The following is a 27,508-nucleotide window of genomic DNA, read 5'->3' on the forward strand; positions in this document are numbered from 1 at the left end:
ATCCATGCCCGTGGCAGGATTCGAACCTGCAACCGTAGCGGTCGCGCGGTTCCAGACTGAAGCGCCTAGAACCGCTCGGCCACAGCGGCCGGCCAGGTTTAGGTGGGAGGGGCGTTGAAGATGCTTGTTCCTTGAATTTCTGCACCCATAGCGGAGCCTTCGCATAGATTTTCTTGCCACAAGAAATTAATTTGTCCACGTCAGGGCAATTTGATCGCAACTCTTCGGCAACTCTGTGCAACACCTGTGCAAGGCAAGTGGTGTACACCATACTGGGGTAGAGCATCTGCTTTAGCCATATATGAAGCACCGTCTGTTACAAGCAGCAAAACGTTGCCTCTTTTCACACCATCCGGCCACAGTAGCTTCAGAGAGTTGTCAAACAAAATAGCAATCGTCGAATTGTTTACTCTATCGAGAGCTTCACACGTTAGTAGCAACATATCTCCAGGGCCATCAACTTTTAGAACACCAACAATGACATTCGCGATATATCGCCGACTAATAACCGTAATTTCATCTATCGACAGCCAGATCTTTTGCTCAGCAATAGTAATTAGTATTTTGTTGAGCACATCATTGTAGCATACGTATATATAGTTCTTTCACAGTGTAGATTCATCTGGAACTGGATGTGTTGTGTACTTCTCCAAGAACAGTCTGAAGCGTGGATTATTCAGCTTTTCGAATGGGATGTTGAGTACACCATCATCTCACACAAATGCTTGGAGAATGATTGCACGGTTGACGATTCACCTGTCTGTTCAAATAACAGCGTTTGCCTGTTGTTATTTTCAGCACTTCGTTTCACACAGCTGCTGTATTTAGCGGTACTGCACTGTTGTTGCACAATAAAGCGCTTTTCTGCACTAACTTTAACTTCACACCGTTAACAAAATAATATTTTCCCATCAGTACTAAAGAACTTCTCTCTCCAAATTCTCGAACATATCCTCTCAACTCCACGCTCTCGGAGCACTTTGCTTTAGGCATGTTGAACAAGGCAATGGCTATGTTCAAAGTGGTTACTGGAAACACCTGTGCGACTGCGATGATTATTATGGCAGAAGCCGCCTTTGTTGGCGCTGAGAGCGTATTGTCGATTCTGCACAGCAATGTTTTATGTTCGCGAAACGACTGTTGTGGTGCAACGAATTTCTGCTACGCTCCTGAGAAATAAAGCTGTGTACTAATTTATCTGTTCATCTTTCAGAATAGCACGTCAAATATTGTCTCGTAAGCAACATTTTCACTTTCTTATTCGTGTGTCCCGTAAGATACGACAAAAACGGTATATGCATTTTTGGCAAAAGTTGTCGAAAATATGACCTATTATATTAAAAGTTAGCTGCAATATGACCTACTACTAAACTTTATTGAAATATGACTTTTTATGCACAATCAACACTAAAATGCCTAGATTTGTGCATAAATTGTTCTAAAATTCACCCTATAGTTCAGAAAAAAATATGACTTGATCTTAAATTCCGGGCCCTAGTGATAACATTAAGAGTGCAACCTGAATTCCAGTGTGAAATGTAGAGGAGAGCGGATAGGGGGAAAGAATACATTGCGTATATGAGGGGGAAGATTTGTGTGATGTGAGAAAAGAAGAAACATGAGTCGATTTAGAAGAGATAGGAGGTCCAGTCTTAGAATCGGTATTTAAGAGAGCTTTGGACGACTTGATATCAAATAAGGCAGAAGGGATACATAACAGTCCATCAGAATTTCTAAAATCATTGTGGAAAGTGGCAAAATGTATGAGTGTGTAGAATGTATGAGTCTGGCGCCATACCATCTGACTTTAGGAAAAACATCATCCACACAATTCCGGAAATGGCAAAAGCTGATAAGTGCGAGAATTACCGCACAATCAGCTTAACAGCTCATACATCCAAGTTGCTTGCAAGAATAATACCTTCGGTGACATTAAAAGCAGCAATGATAACATTAAGGGTACAATGGGAATTCTAATGTTAAATGCAGAGGAGAATGGATAGGTGGAAAGAATACATTGAAAGCCTATATGAAAGTGAAGATTTGTCTAATGTGATAAAAGAAGAAACATGAGTCGATTTAGAAGAGATAGGGGATCCAGTACTAGAATCTGAATTTAATAGAGCTTTGGAGAACTTGATATCAAATAAGGCAGAAGGGATAGATAACATTCCATCAGAATTTCTAAAATAATCGTGGAAAGTGGCAACAAAATTCACGTTCGGGTGTAGACTGTATAAGTCTGGCGACAAATCATCTGACTTTAGGAAAAGCATCATCCACGCAATTCCGAAGACGGCAAGAGCTGACAAGTACGAGAATTAGTACACAATCAGCTTAACATCTCATGCATCCAAGTTGCTTACAAGAATAATATACAGAAGAATGGAAAAGAAAATTGAGAATGCGCTAGGTGACGATCAGTTTGGCTTTAGGAAAAGTAAAAGCACGAGAGAGCCAATTCTGACGTTACGGCTAATAATGGAAGCAAGGCTAAAGAAAAATCAAGACACGTTCCTAGGATTTGTCGACCTGGAAAAATCGTTCGACACTGTAAAATGGTGCAAGATGTTCGAAATGCTGAGAAAAGTAGTGGTAAGCAATATGTCGCATGCAATATGAACAACAGCCAAGAGGGAATAATAAGAGTAGGCGACCAAGAAAGAAATCCACCACTCCGTCTTCAGGCCGCATGTGGCCCATCGGTACCATCCGACCGCCGTATCATCCTCAGTTGAGGATGCGGATAGGAGGAGCGTTTGGCCAGCACACCGCTCTCCCGGTTATTATGATGGTTTTCTGTGACCTAAGCCGCTACTATTCGGTCGAGTAGCTCCTCAATTGCCATCACGAGGCTGATTGCACCCGGAAAAAATGGCAACAGCGCATGGCGGCCTGGATGGTCACCCATCCAAGTGTCGGCCACGCCCAACAGCGCTGAACTTCGGTGATCGCCTAAGAAAGAAATGCTCGGATTAAAAAGGGTGTAAGACAAGGATGTAGCCTTTCGCCCCTACTGTTCAATCTGTACGTCGAGAAATCAACAAGGGAACTAAAAGAAAGGTTCAGGAGTGGAATTAAAATTCAAGGTGAAAGGATAGCAATGATACGACTCGCTGATGACATTGCTATCCTGAGCGAAAGTGAAGAAGAATTACATGATCTACTGAATGGAATAAACAGCCTAAATGAATACAGAGTATGGATTGAGAGTAAATCGGAGAAAGACGAAGGTAATGAGAAGTAGTAGAAATGAGAACAGCGAGAAACTTAACATCAGGATCGATGGTCGCGAAGTAGATGAAGGTAAGGAATTCTGCTACCTAGGAAGTAAAATAACCAATGACGGACGGAGCAAGGAGGACATCAAAAGCAGACTAGCAATGGCAAAAAGGGGATTTCTGACCAAGGGAATTCTACTAATATCAAAAATCGGCCTTAATTTTAGGCTGAAATTTGTGAGAATGTACGTCTGGAGTACAGCATTGTATGGTAGTGAAGCATGGACTGTGGGAAAACCGGAACAGAAGAGAATCGAAGCATTTGAGATGTGGTGCTATAGACGAATGTTGAAAATTAGGTGGACTGATAAGGTAAGGACTGAAGAGGTTCTGTGCCACCGTGGTACAACAAGCGAGTTAGAAAACTGCTGTGGAAGCAAAGGAACTTCACAGCAAACATAAACATAGTCAAAGCAATGCAGACAAATAAAAATTCCGCGAAGCGAAATGTAGTGTGAGGAGGGCTATGCGAGAGGCGTTCAATGAATTCGAAAGTAAAGTTCTATGTACTGACTTGGCAGAAAATCCTAAGAAATTTTGGTCTTATGTCAAAGAGGTAGGTGGATCGAAACAAAATGTCCAGACACTCTGTGACCAAAATGGTACTGAAACAGAGGATGACAGATTAAAGGCCGAAATACTAAATGTCTTTTTCCAAAGCTGTTTCACAGAGGAAGACTGCACTGTAGTTTCTTCTCTAGATTGTCGCACAGATGACAAAATGGTAGATATCGAAATAGACGATAGAGGGATAGAGAAACAATTAAAATCGGTCAAAAGAGGAAAGGCCGCTGGACTTGATGGGATACCAGTTCGATTTTACACAGAGTACCGTAGGTCTCTAGAAGAGTGTAGCGTTCCAAAGGATTGGAAAAGGGCACAGGTCATCCCCGTTTTCAAGAAGGGACGTCGAACGGATGTGCAGAACTATAGACCTATATCTCTAATGTCGATTAGTTGTAGAATTTTGGAACACGTATTATGTTCGAGTACAATGACTTTTCTGGAGACTAGAAATCTACTCTGAAGGAATCAGCATGGGTTTCGAAAAAGACGGTCGTGTGAAACCCGGCTCGCGCTATTCGTCCACGAGACTCGGAGGGCCATAGACACGGGTTCCCATGCAGATGCCGTGTTGCTTGACTTCCGCAAGGCGTTCGCTACAGTTCCCCACAGTCATTTAATGAACAAAGTAAGAGAATATGGACTATCAGACCGATTGTGTGAATGGATTGAAGAGTTCCTAGAAAACAGAACGCAGCATGTCGTTCTCAATGGAGAGAAGTCTTGCGAAGTAAGAGTGATTTCAGGTGTGCCGCAGGGGAGTGTCGTAGGGCAGTTGCTATTCACAATATACATAAATGACCTGGTGGATGACATCGGAAGTTCACTGACGCTTTTTGCAGATGATGCTGTGGTGCATCGAGAGGTTGTAACAATGGAAAATTGTACTTAAATGCAGGAGGATCTGCAGCGAATTAACGCATGGTACAGGGAATGGCAATTCAATCTCAATGTAGAAAAGTGTAATGTGCTGTGAATACATAGAAAGATAGATCCTTATCATTTAGCTATAAAATAGAAGGTCAGCAACTGGAAGCAGTTAATTCCATAAATTATCTGGGAGTACGCATTAGGAATGATTCTAAATGGAATGATCATATAAAGTTGATCGTCGGTAAAGCAGATGGCAGACTGAGATTCATTGGAAGAATCCTAAGGAAATGCAATCCGAAAACAAAGGGAGTAGGTTACAGTACGGTACGGTACTGCTCAAATACTGCTCAGCAGTGTGGGATCCGTAGCAGATAGGTTTCATAGAAGAGATAGAGAGGATCCAATGGAGAGCAGCGCGCTTCGTTACAGGATCATTTAGTAATGGCGAAAGCGTTACGGAGATGATAAATAAACTCCAGTGGAAGACTCTGCAGGAGAGACGCTCAGTAGCTCGGTACGGGCTTTTGTTAAAGTTTCGATAACATACCTTCACTGAAGAGTCGAGCAGTATATTGCTCCCTCCTACGTATATCTCGCGAAGAGACCATGAGGATAAAATCGGAGAGATTAGAGCCCACACAGAAGCAGAGAGGGCAAAAACTGTAGAGGAAGAACAGAGATTGGAATACAACGAGCAAGTAATTGAGGGTGTATGTTGGAAGTGCTATTCTGAGATGAAGAGGTTGGCACAGGACAGGAATTCGTGGCGGACAGCATCAAACCAGTCAGAAGCCTGGTCACCGAAAGGGTGGAAGGTGTCTCTTACGTGAGGAATACATTTTTACCAATTCTAATAAATTATTGTCTCTTATTGATGTATTCACGATAGTTAGGAAGTGCTGTAGTCCGTAGTCGTCCATGAGTCGGAGAGCATTCCCACGCTGGCTGGCTGGCTAGGTGACGAAGCGACCATATGGCGCGCGTAGTTGGGTGAGGCTCGGCGCTGGACCGTAGCAACGAACGTCAGCGTGGGAAATATACATGACGGGGAGTACCGCCATCTTGGCGCCAAAGTCACCGATTTTGTCTATTTATGTTTGATAATTAAAGTCATTTATGACGACACCAATGCTATGGGGAGCCTCTGGATGTTTAAAACTATTTATCATAATTTTGCCTCGTTAAAATTCACACCCGTTCATTAACAAATGCACATCTTAGTAAGTACGAACCTGACCGGAAATCCACGAACTGTGGCGAGACTAGTAAGAGATGCGGACTGCGCGCTCTTCTTGTCTTGTTCGACGGTAGCCGTGCTCTCGGTCACGAGTTTGTGACACGAGTGTTTCATTATCGATTTAATACGAATAAAAATGATATTACAGCATTCTGAGTGTTAATTTCGAGTAAATAGATACACACAGTTGATCGACAGCAATTTCAGATAATTAGCTCCACTGACCGAGACATCCAATGCGCCAATGAAGAATCTGCACGGGACGACATTTACCGTGCACATGTAGGAGGAAATCCGACGACACGACCCGCCAAGGAAGGTCCGACTTACGCTCGCAAATTCTGGGTGGAAATGCTGACCAGTTATACTGTACGTCACATGTACCACCCTCTACGGACGCGCGGCTGAGCTGAGTAATAACAGTACCAGTTCAGAAGCGAGGGGATCTTGCGAGGGGTAACACTGGATGGAGAAGATGGCGGCCACAGAGTGGGGACAACGCGGTCTTTGGGCAGGACGCTGCAGTCTGACGGTCAGGGGTCGGGCAGGTGTGGTGCGACTGACCTGCTGTCGCCGCTGTAGTGGACCGAGTTGACTTTGTTGAGGTGTCCCTTGAGCAGCTTCTTGGTGGTGAGTCGGATGCGCGGCAGATCCGACATGTTTCCGCACACCTCCTCGATCTTGGCATCCGCCACCTTCTGCTGCTCATCCTGGCAACACACAACACAATATAGATTACATTAGATTTACTTTCATTCTAGATGATCCGTAGTGAGGAGGTCCTCCAGGATGTGGAACATGTCAGAAAAACAACAATACATGATAAATGTTTAGAACTCGAACAAAGAAGCTAATGTACCATTCCATAGGTCCCAAGTGGAATGATCGTCATTTTTTAATGAACACTACCTGAAAGAATCATGCCGGCCGTAGTGCCCATGAGGTTCTGGGCACTATTGTCTGGAGCCGAGTGACCCCTACGGTCGCAGGTTCGAATCCTGCCTCGGGTATGGATGTGTGTGATGTCCTTAGGGTAGTTTGGTTTAAGTAATTCTAAGTTCTAGGGGACTGATGACCTCAGGTGTTAAGTCGCATAGTGCTCAGAGCCATTTGAAAGAATCATTTCACAAATACTAATGCACTGAATTGAAAAAAAAGGTTTTATTTATGTATTTATACGGTAATAAACGTGTAATACAACTACTATAATACTTATTTACACTAAATATATTACTGCACTGAAATGGTGCACAAGTTAGATTGTACTTACACACACACACTTATTTCCAATGAACACATTACTGCACAGAAATTGTGCAGAAGTTATATTGCAATTATATATATATATATATATAGGTTCTACTGAGAAACTCATCAATAGAGTAGAAGGAGTTGGCCAAGAATAAATCCTTTAGGCTTCTCTTAAACTGAATTTCATTGGTTGTTAAGGTTTTTATGGCTGCTGGCAAGTTATTGAAAATGTGTGTTCCTCAATAATGCACACCTTTTTGTACAAGACTGTCCGCAGCCCTTGGTCTTGCGGTAGCGTTCTCGCTTCCTGCACACCAGGTCCCGGGTGCGATTCCCAACCGGGGTCAGAGATTTTCTTTGCCTCATGATGTCTGGGTGTTGTGTGTTCATCATCATTGATTCGAAAGTCGCCGAAGTGGCGTCAACAAAAAAGGACTTGCAAAACGGCGGTTGAACTTCCTTGTGTGGGGCATCCCGGCCAACAAAGCCATACAAACAATCATTCATTCATTCCTTTCCCAAGACTAAGTGACTTTTTAAAGCCTTGTTAGGATTACTCTTATTTCTAGTATTGATACCATGAATTGAGCTGTTGGTTTGAAAAAGTGATATATTTTTAATGACAAATTTCATTAAGGAATAAATATATTGGGAAGCAGTAGTTAGTTAGTATCCCTAGTTCCCTAAACAGGCTTCTGCAGGATGTTCTTGAGTTCACACCACATATAACTCTTATTGCACGTTTTTGTGCCCGGAAAACTTTAGCTTGGCTTGATGAATTGCCCCAAAAAATAATCCCATATGACATAATGGAATGAAAGTAAGCATTTTTATATCACATATGTCTGACACAATTCGCATTGCAAGTAGAGATTTGTTAAGACGCTTCAGCAGTTCTGTGGAGTGATCCTGCCAGTTGAATTTATTAGCAAGCTTTAATCCCAAGAATTTAACACTGTCCACTTCTTCTATCTTCTTGCCATCGTATGTTGGACATATACTCGTGGGACACCCCTTACAAGTTCTGAACTGCATCTAGTGTGTTTTTTCAAAGTTTAATGACAAGGAATTGGCTAAGAACCAGTGATTAATGTCCAAAAATATTTTATTAGTTGATATTTCTAAGACTACACTTGATTTGTATTTATTGCAATGTTTATATCATCGGAAAACAAATTAACCTGGCACCTGGTAATGTTACTGATGAAAGGTTATTGATATACACAAGAAAAAGTAAGGGCCCTAAAATGGAACCTTCCCTAAAATGGAACCCATATCATCAGGTTGAGGGTTTGGCTACGGGCAACAATCTAGTTATTGGAAAGGCTGTATATGTAAGGATAATTGATCATTTTATATCACAGGATTTGCTATCAAATGTACAGTTCGGTTTTAGAAGTCGTTTAACAACTGAAAATGCTATATTCCCTGCCGGCCAGAGTGGCCGAGCGGTTCTAGGCGCTTCAGTCTGGAACCGCGTGACCGCTACGGTCGCAGGTTCGAACCTTGCCTCGGGCATGGATGTATGTGATGTACTTAACTTAGTTAGGTTTAAGTAGTTCTAAGTTCTAGGGGGCTGATGAGCTCAGATGTTAAGTCCCGTAGTGCTCAGAACAAAGCTATATTCCCTTTTCTCTGTGGGGTGCTGAATAGGTTAAACAATAGGTATCGAGCACTAGGCATATTTTTTTATTTAACTAAGGTGTATGATTGTGTCGATCACAAAATATTGCTCCAGAAGTTGGACCATTACTGAATATGGGGAGTAGCTCACAATTGGTTCACGTCTTACTTTAGCAACAGACAGGAAAAGGTCATTATTCACAATGTTCAGAATGGCCGTGATGTGGGGTATGAGTGGGGTACAGTAAACTGGGAAGTGCCCCAGGGATCAGTGTTGAGGCCACTCCTGTTCCTTATTTATATAACTGATTTAGAGAAACCTATTGACAATGTTGACTGGAATACTTTCTTTCAAATTCTGAAGGTGGCAGGGATAAATTTGTACAGAAACCAGATGGAAATTGAAAGAGTCGAGGGACTTGAAGGGAAGGGAGTGAGATATGGTTGTAGCTTCCCCAATGTTATTCAATCTGTATATTGAGCAAGCAGTAAAGGAAACATTCGGAAAAGGTATTAAAATCCATGGAGAAGAAATAAAAACTTTTTAAGATTCATCAATGATATTGTAATTCTGTCAGAGACAGTGTCTTGAAAGAAGGATATAAGATGAACATCAACAAAAGCAAAACGAGGATAATGGAGTGTAGTCAAATTCACTCAGGTGATGCTGAGAGAATTAGATTAGGAAATGGGACACTTAAAGTAGTAAAGGAGTTTTGCTATTTGGGGAGCAAAGTAACTGATGATGGTCGAAGTAGAGAAGATATAAAATGTAGACTGGCAATGGCAAGGAAATCGTTTCAGAAGAAGAGAAATTTGTTAACATCGAGTATAGACTTAAGTATCAGGAAGTCGTTTCTGAAAGTATTTGTATGGAGTGTACCCAGGTATGAAAGTGAAACATGGACGATAAATAGTTTGAACAAGAAGAAAATAGAAGCTTTCGAAATGTGGTGCTACAGAAGAATGCTGAAGAATAGATGGGTAGATCACATAACTAATGAGGAGGTATTGAATAGAATTGGGGAGGAGTTTGTGGCACAACTTGACTAGAAGAATGTATCGGTTGGTAGGACATGTTCTGAGGCATCAAGCGATCACCAATTTAGTACTGGAGGACACCGTGGAGGGTAAAAGTCGTAGAGGGAGACCAAGAGATGAATACACCTAGCAGATTCAGAAAGATGTAGGTTGCAGTAGGTACTGGGAGATGAAGAAACTTGCACAGGATAGAGTAGCATGGAGAGCTGCATCAAATGAGTCTTGGGACTGAAGACCACAACAACAACATGTCATGCTTACATTAACCTGTGATCTTGCAATGGTAATCACTTACATAAATTACCTAGACAAATGTATTCCCAAAATTTCGTTACTCTTCATTCTTTATTTTTTGGGGTTGCGACTTTTTTCCGTCAGTGTAACCTCATACATGCTGAACTACACTGAAGAGCCAAGCCGGCCGGTGTGGCCCTGCGGTTCTAGGCGCTTTAGTCTGGAAGCACATGACCGCTACAGTTGCAGGTTCGAGTCCTGCATCGGGCATGGATGTGTGTCATGTCCTTAGTTTAGTTAGGTTGAGTAGTTCTAAGTTCTAGGGGACTGATGACCGCAGATGTTGAGTCCCATAGTGCTCAGAGCCATTTGAACCATTTGAAGAGCCAAAGAAATTGGTTCATCTGCGTAATATCACGAAGGATCACCCAGAAGTGTCACAATACAACTTGGCATGGACTAATATCTGAAGTAGTGCTGGAGGCTATTGACACGATGTATCCAGTGGGACTGTTCACAAACCCTTAAGAGTACGAAGGGGTGGAGGCTCCTTCTGAACAGCACGCTCCAAGGCATACGAGATATGCTCAATAAGGTTCATGTCTGGAGAGTCTGGTGGCCAGCGGAAGTGTTTAAACTCAGAAGAGTGTCCCTGGAGCCACTCTGTGGCAATTCTGGAAGTGTAGGGTGTTGCACGGATGCAGGTGGTGAGACAAAATGCTTACGCATGTGGGTCAGAGTCGTATCTAGACTTATTGGAGGTCATATCTGACTCCAGATGCACACAACCCACACCATTACAGAGCCTCTACCAGTGTGAACAGTCCCCTGCTGACTCGGTGGCTCCAGGGATTCATGAGGCTGTCTCGATACCTGTGCACCTCTGCATGCTCAATACAATTTGAAACGAGACTAGTCTGCCCAGCAACATGTTTCCAATGATCAACAATCAAATGTTGGTGCTGCCAGGCCCAAGTGACGTGTAAAGGTTTGTGTCATGGGGTCATCACGGATGCAGGTTGTCAGACAAGATGCTTACGCATGTGGGTCAGAGTCATATCTAGACTTATTAGGGGTCCTATCTGACTCCAGCTGCACACACCCCACACCATTACAGAGCCTCTACCAGTGTGAACAGTCCCCTGCTGACTCGCTGGGTCCAGAGATCCACGAGGCTGTCTCCATACCTGTGCACCTCCACATGCTCGATACAATTTGAAACGAGACTAGTCTGACCAGGCAACATGTTTCCAATGGTCAACAGTCCAATGTTGGTGTTGCTGTGCCCAAGAGATGTGTAAAGGTTTGTGTCATGTGGTCATCACGATGTAGGTGGTGAGACAAGATGCTTATGCATGTGGGTCAGAGTCGTATCTAGACTTATTAGGGGTCCTATCTGACTCCAGCTGCACACACCCCACACCATTACAGAGCCTCTACCAGTGTGAACAGTCCGCTGCTGATTCGCTGGGTCCAGGGATTCATGAGGCCTTGTCCATACCTGTGCACCTCCACATGCTCGATACAATTTGAAACGAGACTAGTCTGACCAGGCAACATGTTTCCAATGATCAACAGTCCAATGTTGGTGCTGCCGGGGCCAAGTGACGTGTAAAGGTTTGTGTCATGTGGTCATCAAACGTACACGAGTGGGCCTTCAGCTCCAAAAGCCTGTATCAATGATGTTTCACTGCATGGTTTGCACGCAGACACTTGTTGATCATGCAACATCGTAATTTGTCACTGGTTCTGTTCTTGCAGAGTATATTTCCGGTCGCAGCAGTGCCAGAGATTTGAAGACTTACAGGATTCCTGATATTCACAGTACACTCTTGAAACGGTCGTATAGGAAAATGTCCACTTCATTGCTGCCTCAGAGATGATATGTCCCGTGGCTCATCCGCCGACTATACCATCACATTCAAACTTGCTTAAATCTTAGAACCTGATTTTGTGGTAGCTGTAACCGATCTACACTACTGGCCATTAAAATTGCTACAGCAAGAAGAAATTTAACCGAGAGGAAGAAGATGCTGTGATATGCAAATGATTAGCTTTTCAGAACATTCACACAAGGTTGGCGCCGGTAGAGACACCTACAGCGTGCTGATATGAGGAAAGTTTCCTGCCGATTTCGCGTACACAAACAGCAGTTGACCGGCGTTGCCTGGTGAAATGTTGTTGTGATGAATCGTGTAAGGAGGAGAAATGCGGACCATCACGTTTCCGACTTTGATAAAGGTCGGATTGTAGCCTATCGCGATTGCGGTTTATCGTATTGTGACATTACTGCTCGCGTTGGTCGAGATCCAATTACTGTTACCAGAATATGGAATCGGGGGGTACAGGAGGGTAATACGGAACGCCGTGGTGGATCCCAACGGCCTCGAATCACTAGCAGTCGAGATGACAGGCATCTCATCAGCATGGCTGTAACGGATCGTGCAGCCACGTCTCGATCCCTGAGTCAACAGATGGGGATGTTTGCGAGACAACAACCATCTGCACGAACAGTTCGACGACGTTTGCAGCAGCACAGACTATCACCTCGGAGACCACGGCTGCAGTTACCCTTGACGCTGCATCAGAGACAGGAGCGCCTGCAGGCTGGTGGGAGCAGTACTATGTTGTTGTTGTTGTTGTTGTGGTCTTCAGTCCTGAGACTGGTTTGATGCAGCTCTCCATGCTACTCTATCCTGTGGAAGATTCTTCATCTCCCAGTATCTACTGCAGCCTACATCCTTCTGAACCTGCTTGGTGTATTCATCTCTTGGTCTCCCTCTGCAATTTTTACCCTCCACGCTGCCCTCCAATACTAAATTGGTGATCCCTTGATACCTCAGAACATGTCCTACCAACCGATCCCTTCTTCTAGTCAAGTTGTGCCACAACCTCCTCCCCAATTCTGTTCAATACCTCCTCATTAGTTATGTGATCTACCCATCTATTCTTCAGCATTCTTCTGTAGCACCACATTTCGAAAGCTTCTATTCTATTCTTGTCCAAACTGTTTATCGTCCATGTTTCACTTCCATACATGGCTACACTCCATACGAGTACTTTCAGGAACGACTTCCCGACACTTAAATCTATACTCTATGATAACAAATGTCTCTTCCTCAGAAACGCTTTCCTTGCCATTGCCAGTCTACATTTTATATCCTCTCTACTTCTACCATCATCATTTATTTTTCTCCCCAAAATGGCAAAACTCCTTTACTACTTTTAGTGTCTCAATTCCTCATCTAATTCCCTCAGCATCACCTGACTTAATTCGACTACCTTCCATTATCCTCGTTTTTCTTTTGTTGGTGTTCATCTTATATCCTCCTTTCAAGACACTGTCCATTCCATTCAACTGCTCTTCCAAGTCCTTTGCTGTCTCTGGCTGAATTACAGTGTCATCGGCGAACCTCAAAGTTTTATTTCTTCTCCATGGATTTTAATACCTACTCCGAATTTTTCTTCTGTTTCGTTTAGTGATTGCTCAATATACAGGTTGAATAACATCAGGGATAGGCTACAACCCTGTCTCACTCCCTTCCCAACCACTGCTTTACTTTCATGTCCCTTGACTCTTATAACTGCCATCTGGTTTCTGTACAAATTGTAAATAGCTTTTCGCTCCCTGTTAAAAATATGGTTCAAATGGCTCTGAGCACTATGCGACTTAACGTCTGAGGTCATTAGTCACCTAGAACGTAGAAGTAATTAAACCTAACTAACCTAAGAACATCACATACATCCATGCCCGAGGCCGAGGATTCGAACCTCTGTTCCAGACTGTAGCGCCTAGAACCGCTCCCTGTATTTTACCCTTGCCACCTTCAGAATTTGAAAAAGAGTATTCCACTCAACATTGTCAAAAGCTTTCTCTGAGTCTACAAATGCTAGAAACGTAGGTTTTCCTTTTTGTTAATCAAGCTTCTAAGTACTATGCCATGGGTGACATTCTCCTTCGTTTGCATGGGACCTGCCACCTTTATCCTTTAACGTTTGAAGCCTTCCCCGACAGCGAAGTCATTTTTCTCCACTGTAACTGCCTGTGCCTCTGAGCCAGAACCTTGCGACAGTGGTTTAAGGGCCATTATAGTGAACTCTGGTTGATGTCTCGGCGATCAAATTCGCCTGTAGTAAATCCTACTGAATCCATCTGGATCGCTGCCGGGCGCCATCACCATGTACGAAAACGAGTGGCCAGTTGTTAACGCGAATTACATGGCCTCTGCGTAGACGTCAAAAGCAACGTATCTCTACAAACCTATCAACAAACTGCCATATGCCTGATACACAGAATCAGTGATTTGTTTCGTTCCAAAGACAAACAAGGTACCAAGCAGGTGGTCATAATGATTTGCTTCATCAGTGGATAAGCGGTCTAAACCCGCCAGGGCAGCCTAGAGCACTCACGCACTGCTTCCACCAGGCGGATTCGATCCGGGGCCGGCGCGCCGGCTAGCCCGGATGTGGTTTTTTGGTGGTTTTCCACATCCCGCTAGGTGAATACTGGGCTCTTCCCCACGTTCCGCCTCAGTTACACGGGTCGCAGACATTTCAGACAAGTCCGCACAATTTCACTATTTCCACTAGACACAAACAGTTGGGGTACACTGATTCCATCCTGGTGGGTACAGGTGGTGGCAGAAATTGCATCCGGCCATCCCTAACACTTTTTTTTTTTTGGTCATCAGTCTACTGACTGGTTTGATGCGGCCCGCCACGAATTCCTTTCCTGTGCTAACCTCTTTATCTCAGATTAGCTCTTGCAACCTACGCCCTCAATTATTTGCTTGTCGTATTCCAATCTCTGTCTTCCTCTACAGTTTTTGCCCTCTACAGCTCCCTCTAGTACCATGGAAGTCATTCCCTCATGTCTTAGCAGATGTCCTATCATCCTGTCCCTTCTCCTTATCAGTGTTTTCCACATATTCCTTTCCTCTCCGATTCTGCGTAGAACCTCCTCATTCCTTACCTTATCAGTCCACCTAATTTTCAACATTCGTCTATAGCACCACATCTCAAATGCTTCGATTCTCTTCTGTTCCGGTTTTCCCACAGTCCATGTTTCACTACCATACAATGCTGTACTCCAGACGTACATCCTCAGAAATTTCTTCCTCAAATTAACGCCGGTATTTGATATTAGTAGATTTCTCTTGGCCAGAAATGCCTTTTTTGCCATAGCGAGTCTGCTTTTGATGTCTTCCTTGTTCCGTCCGCCATTGGTTATTTTACTGCCTAGGTAGCAGAATTCCTTAACTTCATTGGCTTCGTGACCATCAATCCTGATGTTAAGTTTCTCGCTGTTCTCATTTCTACTACTTCTCATTACCTTCGTCTTTCTCCGATTTACTCTCAAACCATACTGTGTACTCATTAGACTGTTCATTCCGTTCAGCAGATCATTTAACTCTTCTTCACTTTCACTCAGGATAGCAATGTCATCAGCGAATCGTATCATTGATATCCTTTCACCTTGTATTTTAATTCCACTCCTGAACCTTTCTTTTGTTTCCATCATTGCTTCCTCGATGTACAGATTGAAGAGTAGGGGCGAAAGGCTACAGCCTTGTCTTACACCCTTCTTAATACGAGCACTTCGTTCTTGATCGTCCACTCTTATTATTCCCTCTTGGTTGTTGTACATATTGTATATGACCCGTCTCTCCCTATAGCTTACCCCTACTTTTTTCAGAATCTCGAACAGCTTGCACCATTTTATATTGTCGAACGCTTTTTCCAGGTCGACAAATCCTATGAACGTGTCTTGATTTTTCTTTAGCCTTGCTTCCATTATTAGCCATAACGTCAGAATTGCCTCTCTCGTGCCTTTACTTTTCCTAAAGCCAAACTGATCGTCACCTAGCGCATTCTCAATTTTCTTTTCCATTCTTCTGTGTATTATTCTTGTAAGCAGCTTCGATGCATGAGCTGTTAAGCTGATTGTGGGATCATTCTCGCACTTGTCAGCTCTTGCCGTCTTTGGAATTGTGTGGATGATGCTTTTCCGAAAGTCAGATGGTATGTCGCCAGGCATATATTCTACACACCCACGTGAACAGTCGTTTTGTTACCACTTCCCCTAATGATTTTAGAAATTCTGATGGCTTGCTATCTATCCCTTCTGCCTTATTTGACCGTAAGTCCTCCAAAGCTCTTTTAAATTCCGATTCTAGTACTGGATCCCCTATCTCTTCTAAATCGCCTCCTGTTTCTTCTTCTATCACATCAGACAAATCTTCACCCTCATAGAGGCTTTCAATGTATTCTTTCCACCTACCTGCTCTCTCCTCTGCATTTAACAGTGGAATTCCCGTTGCACTCTTAATGTTACCACCGCTGCTTTTAATGTCACCAAAGGTTGTTTTGACTTTCCTGTATGCTGAGTCTGTCCTTCCGACAATGATATCTTTTTCGATGTCTTCACATTTTTCCTGCAGCCATTTCGTCTTAGCTTCCCTGCACTTCCTATTTATTTCATTCCTCAGCAACTTGTATTTCTGTATTCCTGATTTTCCCGGAACATGTTTGTACTTCCTCCTTTCATCAATCAACTGAAGTATTTCTTCTGTTACCCATGGTTTCTTCGCAGCTACCTTCCTTGTACCTATGTTTTCCTTGCCAACTTCTGTGATGGCCCTTTTTAGAGACGTCCATTCCTCTTCAACTGTGCTGCCTACTGCGCTATTCCTTATTGCTGTATCTACAGCGTTAGAGAACTTCAAACGTATCTCGTCATTCCTTAGAACTTCCGTATTCCACTTCTTAGCGTATTGATTCTTCCTGACTAATGTCTTGAACTTCAGCCTACTCTTCATCACTACTATATTGTGATCTGAGTCTACATCTGCTCCTGGGTACGCCTTACAATCCAATATATGATTTCGGAATCTCTGTCTGACCATGATGTAATCTAATTGAAATCTTCCCGTATCTCCCGGCCTTTTCCAAGTATACCTCCTCCTCTTGTGATTCTTGAACAGGGTATTTGCTATTACTAGCTGAAACTTGTTGCAGAACTCAATTAGTGTTTCTCCTCTTTCATACCTTGTCCCAAGCCCATATTCTCCTATAACCTTTTCTTCTACTCCTTCCCCTACAACTGCATTCCAGTCGCCCATGACTATTAGATTTTCATCCCCCTTTTACATACTGCATTACCCTTTCAATATCCTCATACACTTTCTCTATCTGTTCATCTTCAGCTTGCGACGTCGGCATGTATACCTGAACTATCGTTGTCGGTGTTGGTCTGCTGTCGATTCTGATTAGAACAACCCGGTCACTGAACTGTTCACAGTAACACACCCTCTGCCCTACCTTCCTATTCATAACGAATCCTACACCTGTTATACCATTTTCTGCTGCTGTTGATATTACCCGATACTCATCTGACCAGAAATCCTTGTCTTCCTTCCACTTCACTTCACTGACCCCCACTATATCTGGATTGAGCCTTTGCATTTCCCTTTTCAGATTTTCTAGTTTCCCTACCACGTTCAAGCTTCTGACATTCCACGCCCCGGCTCGTAGAACGTTACCCTTTCGTTGATTATTCAGTTTTTTTCTTGTGGTAGCCTCCCCCTTGGCCGTCCCCTCCCGGAGATCCGAACGGGGGGCTATTCCGGAATCTTTTGCCAATGGAGAGATCACTTCTTCAACTACAGGTCACATGTCCTGTGGATACACGTTACGTGTCTTTAATGCAGTGGTTTCCATTGCCTTCTGCCTTTAGGGGCAATTTCCCAACCCTCCGCCCTCTTTGACAAGGCCGTTGGCAGAATGAGGCTGACTTCTTATGCCGGAAGTCTTCGGCCGCCAGTGCTGATTATTTATCGAAATTTAGGCAGTGTCGGGGATCCAACCCGGGACCGCAGACGTTTTGACTATGAATCAAAGACGCTACACCTAGACCACGGGTCTAACACTGCCAAATCCGTTGTAACCACGCTGACCCTGTGATCACTGCCGGACTATGGCGTAAGCAAACGAAAGTGTATAAGCGGTCTAAATAACGGTGTCAACTCGAGGACAATATTACAGAAAGAGAAGAGGGATTATATGAAGATGAGTTGGGAGAGGAAAATTTGAGAGACGCTGAGAGATCTAAGAGGATACAAGGCTCCTCAAATTATTTGTATCCCTTGAAGAGCTAACCAAGACAAAATAGTTTCACTTTGAGAGCAAGATACGTGAGACAGGCTGAATACTCTGACTTCAGGAACAATATAACAGTTACTATTGCAGAGAACTTCTGGTGTTCCTAGACGTGAACTTCACCAACCCATCAGTTTTGTGAATCATGCTAGCACAGTATTGACACGAATTTTTTTGCAGAAGAACGGAAAAAGCGATGTAAGACCCCTCGGAGAAGATTAGCTTGAGTCTCAGAGAAAAGTTGGAACCTTTGAGGCAATATTGTCATCACCGTTTATCCAGGACCATAAGTTAAGAAAAACCATACCTATATTTATAGCATTTATATATGCAGAGAAAGCTTTTAAAAATGTTGATTGCACTGCTTTATTTGAAATTTTGAAGGTAGCAGTGTAATATAACACAGGGAATGAGTAGGTATACACAACATCTCCAGAAAGAGGAAAAAAGGCTCAGATGGTTCTGAGCACTAAAGGACTTAACATCTGTGGTCATCAGTCCCCTAGAACTTAGAACTACTTAAACCTAACTAACCCAAGGACATCACACACATCCATGCCCGAGGCAGGATTCGAACCTGCGACCGTAGCAGCAGCACGGTTCTGGACTGAAGCGCCTAGAACCGCTCTGCCACAGTGCCCGGGTCCAGAAAGCGGACTGCAGATATAAGAGACGAAGAAAAGGGAAGCAGTAGGAGGAGGAGAAATATAAGCTTTAAGGATTTCCAATGACATTGTAATTCTGTCAGAGACGGCAAAGGAAAGAGCAGCTCAACGGAATGGAGCGTATCTTGAACATAGGATATAAGATGAACATCAAAGAAAGTAAAACAAGGTTAATGGAATGGAGTAGAATTAAATCAGGTAACGCCAACGGAATTATATCAGGAAATGATACACTAAATAACAGTAAAGAGCCAAATAAAATGGTTCACCTACCTAATTTCTTGCAACCCCTCTCCCGCGAGCACACAGAACCGCTGCACCACGACGTGGCTCGACTCGACTAATGTCTGAAGTAGTGGTGAAGCGAACTGACACCGTAAATCCGGCAGGGCAGTCCATAAATCCGTAAGAGTACGAAGGCGTGGAGATCTCTTCTGAACAGCATGTTGCAAGGCATCCCAGATATGCACAATATGTGCTCATGTATGGGAAGTTTAGTGCCTGGCGAAAGTGTCTAAGCTGAGCAGAATGTTGCTGGAGCCACTCTGTAGCAATTCTGGACGTGTGGGGTGTCGCATTGTCCTGCTGGAATTCCCCAAGTCCGTCGGAATGCACAATGGACACGAATGGATGCAGGTGGTCAGACAGGATGCTTACGTACGTGTCACCTGTCAGAGTTGTATCTAAACATCCCAGGGGTCCCACATTACTCCAACAAGCCCACAACCCCCAGACTATAACAGAGCCTCCACCAGCTTGAACAGTCCCCTGCTGACATGCAGAGTCCATGCATTCATGAGGTTATCTCCACATCTGTACATGTCCATCGCTCAATACAATTTGCAACGAGACTCGTCCGACCAGGGAACATGTTTCCAGTGATCAACAGTCCAATATCAGAGTTGACAGGCCGAGGTGAGGCATAAAGCATTGTGTCGTGCAGTCATCAAGGGTACAAGAGTGGGATTTCGGCTCCAAAAGCCCATATCGATGATGTCTCATTGAATGGTTTCGACACTGACACTTGCCGATGGCCCAGCATTGTAATTTGTCGTTGGTCCCGTTCTTGCAGGGTCTGTTTCCGGTAGCAGCTCTGTAAGACATTTGAAGATTTACTGGATTCCTGATATTCACCGCACACTCGTGAAACGGTAATATGGGAACATCCCCACTTCATCACTACCTCGGAGATGCTATGTCTTATCGCTCGTGCGCCGACTGCAACACCATGTTCAGAATCACATAAATCTTGATACGCTGCCATTGTAGCAACACTAACCGGTGTAACAACTACGCTAGACACTTGTCGCCTTATATAGGCGTTGCCGACCGCATCATCCTATCCTGCCTCTTTACATAGATCTGCTTTTGAATACGCATGCGTGTACCATTTTCTTTGGCGCCTACGTGTAGAAGAGGAGTTCCGCTACTTCAGCAGCTAAATAATTGATGATGGACAAAGTAGTGAAAATATAAAATTCAGAAAGAAGATTAAAAGAAAAACATTTTTGGGGAAAAACATTGAATGTGAATTTAAATGTGAGGAGGTTTTTTTTCCTGAAGGTATTAGTCTGAAGTGTGAGCTTGTACAGCAGTCAAATGTGGAAGATCAACAGTTCAATTAAGAAGATAAAAGAGGCATTTGAAATGCGCTGGTACAGGAGAACTCTGAAGATAAGGTGGGTAAAGCGAATAACCAGTGAGGAACTACTCAGGCGAAGTGCCGAAAATAGGAGATGTCTGTCACGACTTGACAAGTGGATGGATTGACAGGAGATATCCTGAGATATCAAGGAACAGTAATTTGGCCATAGACGGGAGTGTGGGTATAAGAACTGTAGAAGAAGGTCTGGAGATGAATAGAGTAAGGAGGTTGATCTGGGTGTATCTTGCAGAGATCAAGAGGGTTGAACAGGATAGACTAGCTTGGAGAATTGGGTGAAGCCCGTCGTCAGACTGAGGTCTACAACAATAACATGGTTCTTGTATGTATAGAATCATACCTCTGATTCCCTATTGCCTGTACATATTTTTCCGGAGAGTTTCAAATGTCTTGCACCTTTTAACGTTGTAGAACCGTTGTCAGGGTAGCGAAATGCTATGAAAGTGTTATGAATTTTCTTAAACCTTCCAAGTTTAAGGCGACGGCCCTGCCGCAGTGGATACACCGGTTCCCGTGAGATCACCGAAGTTAAGCGCTGTCGGGGGTGGCCGGAACTTGGATGGGTGACCATCCAGGCCGCCGTGCACTGTTGCCATTTTTCGGGGAGCACTCAGCCTCGTGATGCCAATTGAGGAGCTACTCGACCCGAATAGTAGCGGCTTCGGTCAAAAATACCATCATACCGACCGGGAGAGCGGTGTGCTGCCCACACGCCTCTCCTATCCCCATCCTCAACTGAGGATGACACGGCGGTCGGATGGCCCGATGGGCCACTCGTGGCCTCAAGATGGAGTGCTTTTTTTCCAAGCTTAACATGAGAACTGCCTTTCTGTTACGGTTACATTTCCTGAAGCCAAATTGAAAGTCATCTGACAGATCCTCGATTTTTATTTTCTTTCTTTTAAGTGTAACACATAGCTGGGCGGACAGGTTCGCCCTCGGACTAACCTTGAGCTTGGCGATGAGGTCTTCCACCTCCTTGCGCAGAGCCTGTGTCTCGGGGTCTGCCTTGGGACCCATCTCTGTGCCTGCAACACGTAAACAATATTACACATATGAAGGTTCATTCATACAGCATCCTTATATAAAATTGTATAGCTGCAGCACAAGTAAGTTACAACTACACTACTGGCCATTAAAATTACTACACCAAGAAGAAATGCAGATGATAAGGGGGTATTCATTGGAGAAATATATTAAATTAGAACTGACATGTGATTACATTTTCACGCAATTTCGGTGCACCGATCCTGAGAAATCAGTACCAAGACCAATCACTTCTGGCCGTAATAACGGCCTTGATACGGGGATTGAGTCATACAGAGCTCGGATGGCGTGTACAGGTACAGCTACCCATGCAGCTTCAACACGATACCACAGTTCATCAAGAGTAGTGACTGGCGTATTGTGACGAGGCAGTCGCTCGGCCACCATTGACCAAACGTTTTCAATTGGTGGGAGATCTGGAGAATGTGCTAGCCAGGACAGCAGTCGAACATTTCCTGTATCCAGAAAGGCCCGTACAGGACCTGCAACATGCGGTCGTGCATTATCCTGCTGAAATGTAGGGTTTCACAAGGATCAAATAAAGGGTAGAGCCACGGGTCGTAACACATCTGAAATGTAACGTCCACTGTTCAAAGTGAGGTCAATGCGAGCATGAGGTGACCGAGACGTGTAAGCAATGGCACCCCATACCGTCACGCTGGGTGATACGCTAGTATGACAACGACGAATACACGCTTCCAATGAGCGTTTACCGAGGTGTCGCCGAACATGGATGCGAACATCATGATGCTGTAAACAGAACCTGGATTCATACGAAAAAATGACGTTTTGCCATTCGTGCACCCAGGTTCGTCGTCGAGTACACCATCCCAGAAGGCCCTGTCTGTGATGCAGCGTCAAGGGTAACCGCAGCCATGGTCTCCGAGCTGATAGTCCGTGCTGCTGCAAACGTCGTCGTACAGATGGTTGTTGTCTTGCAAACGTCCCCATCTGTTGACTCAGGGATCGAGACGTGGCTGCATGATCCGTTACAGCCATGCGGATAAAATGCCTGTCATCTCGACTGCTAGTGATACGAGGCCAATGTCGCGATACGATGAACCGCAATCGCGATAGGCTACAATCCGACCTTTATCAAAGTCGGAAACGTGATGGTACGCATTTCTCCTCCATACACGAGGCATCACAACAACGTTTCACCAGGCTATGCTTGTCAACTGCTGTCTGTGTATGAGAAATCGGTTGGAAACTTTCCTCATGTCAGCCCGTTGTAGCTGTCGCCACTGGCGCCAACCTTGTGTGAAAGCTAATCATTTGCATATCACAGCATCTTCTTCCCGTCGGTTAAATTTCGCGTCTGTAGCACGTCATCTTCGTGGTGTAGCAATTTTTCATGGTCAGTAGTGTACATTAGATAACTTATTACTAAGTTACGTCAAATGAAACTTTTACATATTCTAATGTATTGACAGCCATCAAAATTTTTCTTAATCCCGTTTTAGCTATGTAGTTTTTATTTCAAAAATCTTGTATAGTCATACTTTACTGTTATGCTCTGAGTGTCACGCTGATAGTACACAGTACGAAAATGGTGGAGAGTGTTATGTGGTGGTGGAGACTGTTATATGCTGCATAGTGAAACACATCGTGTGGAACACCTTCAAAAAGCGCTGAGAAATAGTATGTTCTTAATGTTTTCGAAAATTTACAGAAAAAACGGCCGGTATCCTCTTTGCATACAAATGCACACTTGGATTAATATACTGGGTGATCAAAAAGTCAGTATAAATTTGAAAACTGAATAAATCAAGGTATAATGTAGATAGAGAGGTAGAAATTGACACACGTGCTTGGAATGACATGAGATTTTATTAGAACTAAACAAATACAAAGGTTCAAACAATGTCCGACAAATGGCGCTTCATCTGATCAGAATAGCAATAATTAGCATAGCAAAGTAAGACAAGGCAAAGATGGTGTTCTTTACAGGAAATGCTCAATATGTCCACCATCATTCCTCAACAATAGGTGCAATCGAGGAATAATGTTGTGAACAGCATTGTAAAGCATGTCTGGGGTTATGGTGAGGCAATGGCGTCGGATGTTGTCTTTCAGCATCCCTAGAGACGTCGGTCGACACGATACACTTTCGACTTCAGGTAACCCCAAAGCCAATAATCGCACGGACTGAGGTCTGGGGACCTGGGAGGCCAAGCAGGAGTAAAGTGGCGTCTGAGCACACGATCATCACCAAACGACGAGCGCAAGAGATCTTTCACGCGTCTTGCAATGTGGTTTGGAGCGCCATCCTGCATAAACATCGTACTTTCCAGCAGGTGTTTATCAGCCAGGCTGGGGATGATGTGATTCTGTAACATATCGGCGTACCTCTCACCCGTCACGGTAGCAGTTACAAAACCAGAATCACGTATTTCCTCGAAGAAAAAAGCCCGATAACGGTAGTTGTGGTAAATCTGACCCATACCGTGGCTTTCTCGTCGTGCAATGGAGTTTCCACGACAGTTCTATGATTTTCGGTAGCCCAGTTCTGCCGTCGTGGGCGTTGACAGATCCTCGCAGCGTGAAATGAGCTTCGTCGGTCCACAACACGTTACTCAACCAATCGTCATCTTCCGCCACCATCTTTTGAAACGCCCACACCACAAATGCCCTCCGCTTTACTAAATCGCCAGGTAACAGTTCACGATGCCGATTGATTTTGTACGGACAGCATCGGAGGGTACGCCTCAGTGCCAACCAAACAGTAGTGTACGGAATGGAGGTGCGACGTGGGACTGCACGAGCGCTGACTTCCCCGTGCATAGACGAACCCGCTACAGTCTCCATCTCTTCCTGAACTGCCTCAGCAGCATTACGCCTTGTGATCGCTCGGCCACAACGGGGTCTATCGTCTAAACAACCCGTGGCTTCGAACTTCGAAATCATTCTCGCCGCAGCTGCATTTGTCAACGGACCTTTACCCGTTCGAATCCCTATGGCGATAGGATCGTGACGCTGAACTAGCACATTCACCATTCTGATAATACAGCTATACTAAAAGCGCCTTTCAGGTAGCGTCAACATGCTGCGACTGCTGGCGCACCTGAGTCTCTCTCTCATTACAGCTCCTTTAATACACGATTGTCATGTGCAGTCACTGACGTTTTGCTGTCCAGCGCCATTTGTCGGACATTTTGTGAACTTTGGTTTTTTTTATGGTTCTAATAAAACCTCATGTCATTCCAAGCATGTGTGTCAATTTTTACCACTCTATCTACATTATTCCATGGTTTATTAAGTTTGCAAATTTATACCGACTTTCTGATCACGCGGTAGTTGTTTGTTTACAACAAGCTGCTACTTGAATAGAGTCCATGTTCGTGGCACAAGCCCATTCATAATTGGCCTCTTGCAGACTGATATAGGTAGAAGTGCCGCTATAATCCTACTCGGGTCCCTATGTAGTGTTGTAGCCTGTCACATTAACTGAGCCACTCTGCCACTGAGCCAGGGGCGGATCTAGGATCTCGGTCACAGGGGGTGAATTTTTGGTACCTGCCTTCCAAATAATTAATTCCAAATAAAAGCATTAATACTATACACGCGCACACACACATATATATATAATTAAACTAAAAACAGAATATATATGAACTGAGCCACTCTGCCAAAGAGCCAGGGGCGGATCGGGGATCTCGGTCATGGGGGCTTATTTTTGGTACCTGCCTTTCAAATAATTAATTCCAAATAAAACCATTAATACTCCACATCCACACACACACACACACACACACACACACACACACACAATATAACATCCCAGCTTCCTCAACCAAATTATAACATTTCAGCTCCTCAACACCAAATTAAAACGTTCCATTAGGAGGTGTCTGCTTCGTGCAAAAGGTCTTGAGTTCATATTGACGACAACAAGTAATTCTTCATTACAGACGTTTATTTACAAACAGAACTCACAGACTCAACAACTGACTCTCAGAGCTAACCGCACTGCATATCCGCACTGGCAACTGACAACTCCTAGGTGTATTAATATCTTTCCAAACAATGAGAGTCTTTAACAATGTTTTGTTTACAATACGATAGCAATTCACGACCCAAAACTAAATTAGACATTACAGAATTTTAGCACAGATTAAAGTAAGTAAAAGGACCAGTACATATAAATTCTTACAAGCATAATTTCCAAATAGATTTTATAACATTTTTCTACCAGCTTCTGGATAACCTTCACCAGATTTGTACCGATGTTTCCAGAAATATCTTGAAATTTGATTCTGGATATTACTTGGGTGATTTAGAACAACTATTTACATGTAAAATGATTTAAATCGTGTTTCAAAACGTAAATAAATCTCTTTAGCAATATTTCTTGATACAAATCGTCTTTCGAAATTAGGTTATGAAACAGTTTTCACAAGTTTTCGTATTTTTGCGATCATAATATAGAATTTCTCCATAGAAAGCTCCAGAAGTGTGCATTAAACGTTCATTTAGAGACTTTCTCTTTAGCTGGTGAATTTTTAAAAGTATCTTGTCCATATTATACGAAATAATTTAGCTCAAAACTGATAATTTATACAATTAATCAGAGCTACAGCAAACAGTGAGTCTTTCTTTTACAAAATGAAATATAATTATAAAATTGAATGAAAATAGGTTACTAACACTAATATATATTTACATTAATTCTATTTTTGTTCTTTCTGTGCCAAATGTCCTAATATTGACACAGTACAATATTTAAACATCACCAAAGTTTCCCTTTACATTTTGCATATCTGTATCGACATCCCCTAAAAGTCTACAATATGTCCCAATATGTCCTGTAATGTAACACAACCCCCCCATCAGCACTTCCACGTGAAACACGGAAGGGTTGATGTCCTTACATTACGAAACAGAAAAGTTTTACACATATCTTTGGTGTCTTCTTTCTTGAAGACCGGTGATCTTCTTTCTTGAAGGTTGGTGATCTTCTTCCTTAAAGGTCGGTATACCTCAATGCCACACACTGTATTTCAGTCTCATCTTCACAGTCCGTATGGTTTCCATATACACTGCAGGCTATCACAGGCTGCAATAGCCAGTCCGCTATGAATATACAGCATACAGTTGTCAAACCCAGTTAAACATTAGCAAAAGCATTTAATAGTCGGTGGACCGGTTTTTAAGGACACAGAAATTTGAATTCTCTAAAGTCTAATTACTCAAGAAAATTTACTCTAAATAATTTCTTAAAGCTAAGAGAGGATAGACTGACAGATGGAGAAAATTGATTATACAGGATCACAGAATAAGTGTAAGAGGCAATGCCAGAATACGAAAATGAAATATGATAATTGCATAGCTAGGGGACCTAGTGCTCGCCAAACACTTAGCACACAAAGAATGTATGCTCCTCTGAGGAATCAGATAAATACCATATAACAAAGTATACAAAAATATCCTGGTAAGATTACATATAAAAGTCTATAAACATCTATTATCTAAAATACTTTTTTACATTTTTTTTATACAATTTCAGTTCGGTCACGTTTCGTAGGCCAAACAGTCTGCCAGAATTTGGGTAGACTAGACGGTAGGCATTCGGATGAGGATTGTCCTGAATCTTGAAAGGTCCAATGTATCTGTCAAAAAACTTTTTTAATTCACCACTGATGGCTTAGACTTCTCTTGTGTTTTAAGAAGGACCAAGTCTTCAATTTTAAATTGAGTAGGCTTCAATCTTTTGTCATGTCTACATTTCCTCTTATCACCTTGAGATTTCATAGTCTTTCTCACTATTTCCTCTCTCTCTTGAGTACTTAATGGTTTGCAGACTGGAAAATTAATGAAATCACTAATTGGATGTGGTGGTTTGCTATTATACTGTATTTCATAAGGCGAAAAC

General features: G+C 43.3%; 1 protein-coding gene across 1 annotated transcript in view; it reads right to left on the reverse strand.

Moving 5' to 3' along the window:
- Window positions 1-27,508, reverse strand: part of LOC126295103 (guanine nucleotide-binding protein subunit beta-2) — a 190,056-nt gene that overhangs the window by 111,899 nt on the left and 50,649 nt on the right. Inside the window, exons 2-3 of the mRNA XM_049987358.1 lie at window positions 21,538-21,617; window positions 6,520-6,665 (exon numbers count right to left, since the gene is read on the reverse strand). Coding sequence (XP_049843315.1) covers window positions 6,520-6,665; window positions 21,538-21,609 — 218 coding nt within the window. The 5' untranslated portion in view covers window positions 21,610-21,617. The remainder of the gene's footprint in view (window positions 1-6,519; window positions 6,666-21,537; window positions 21,618-27,508) is intronic.

The sequence above is a fragment of the Schistocerca gregaria genome, chromosome 11 (assembly GCF_023897955.1).
Source record: "Schistocerca gregaria isolate iqSchGreg1 chromosome 11, iqSchGreg1.2, whole genome shotgun sequence".
In the NCBI taxonomy this organism is placed as follows: domain Eukaryota; kingdom Metazoa; phylum Arthropoda; class Insecta; order Orthoptera; family Acrididae; genus Schistocerca; species Schistocerca gregaria.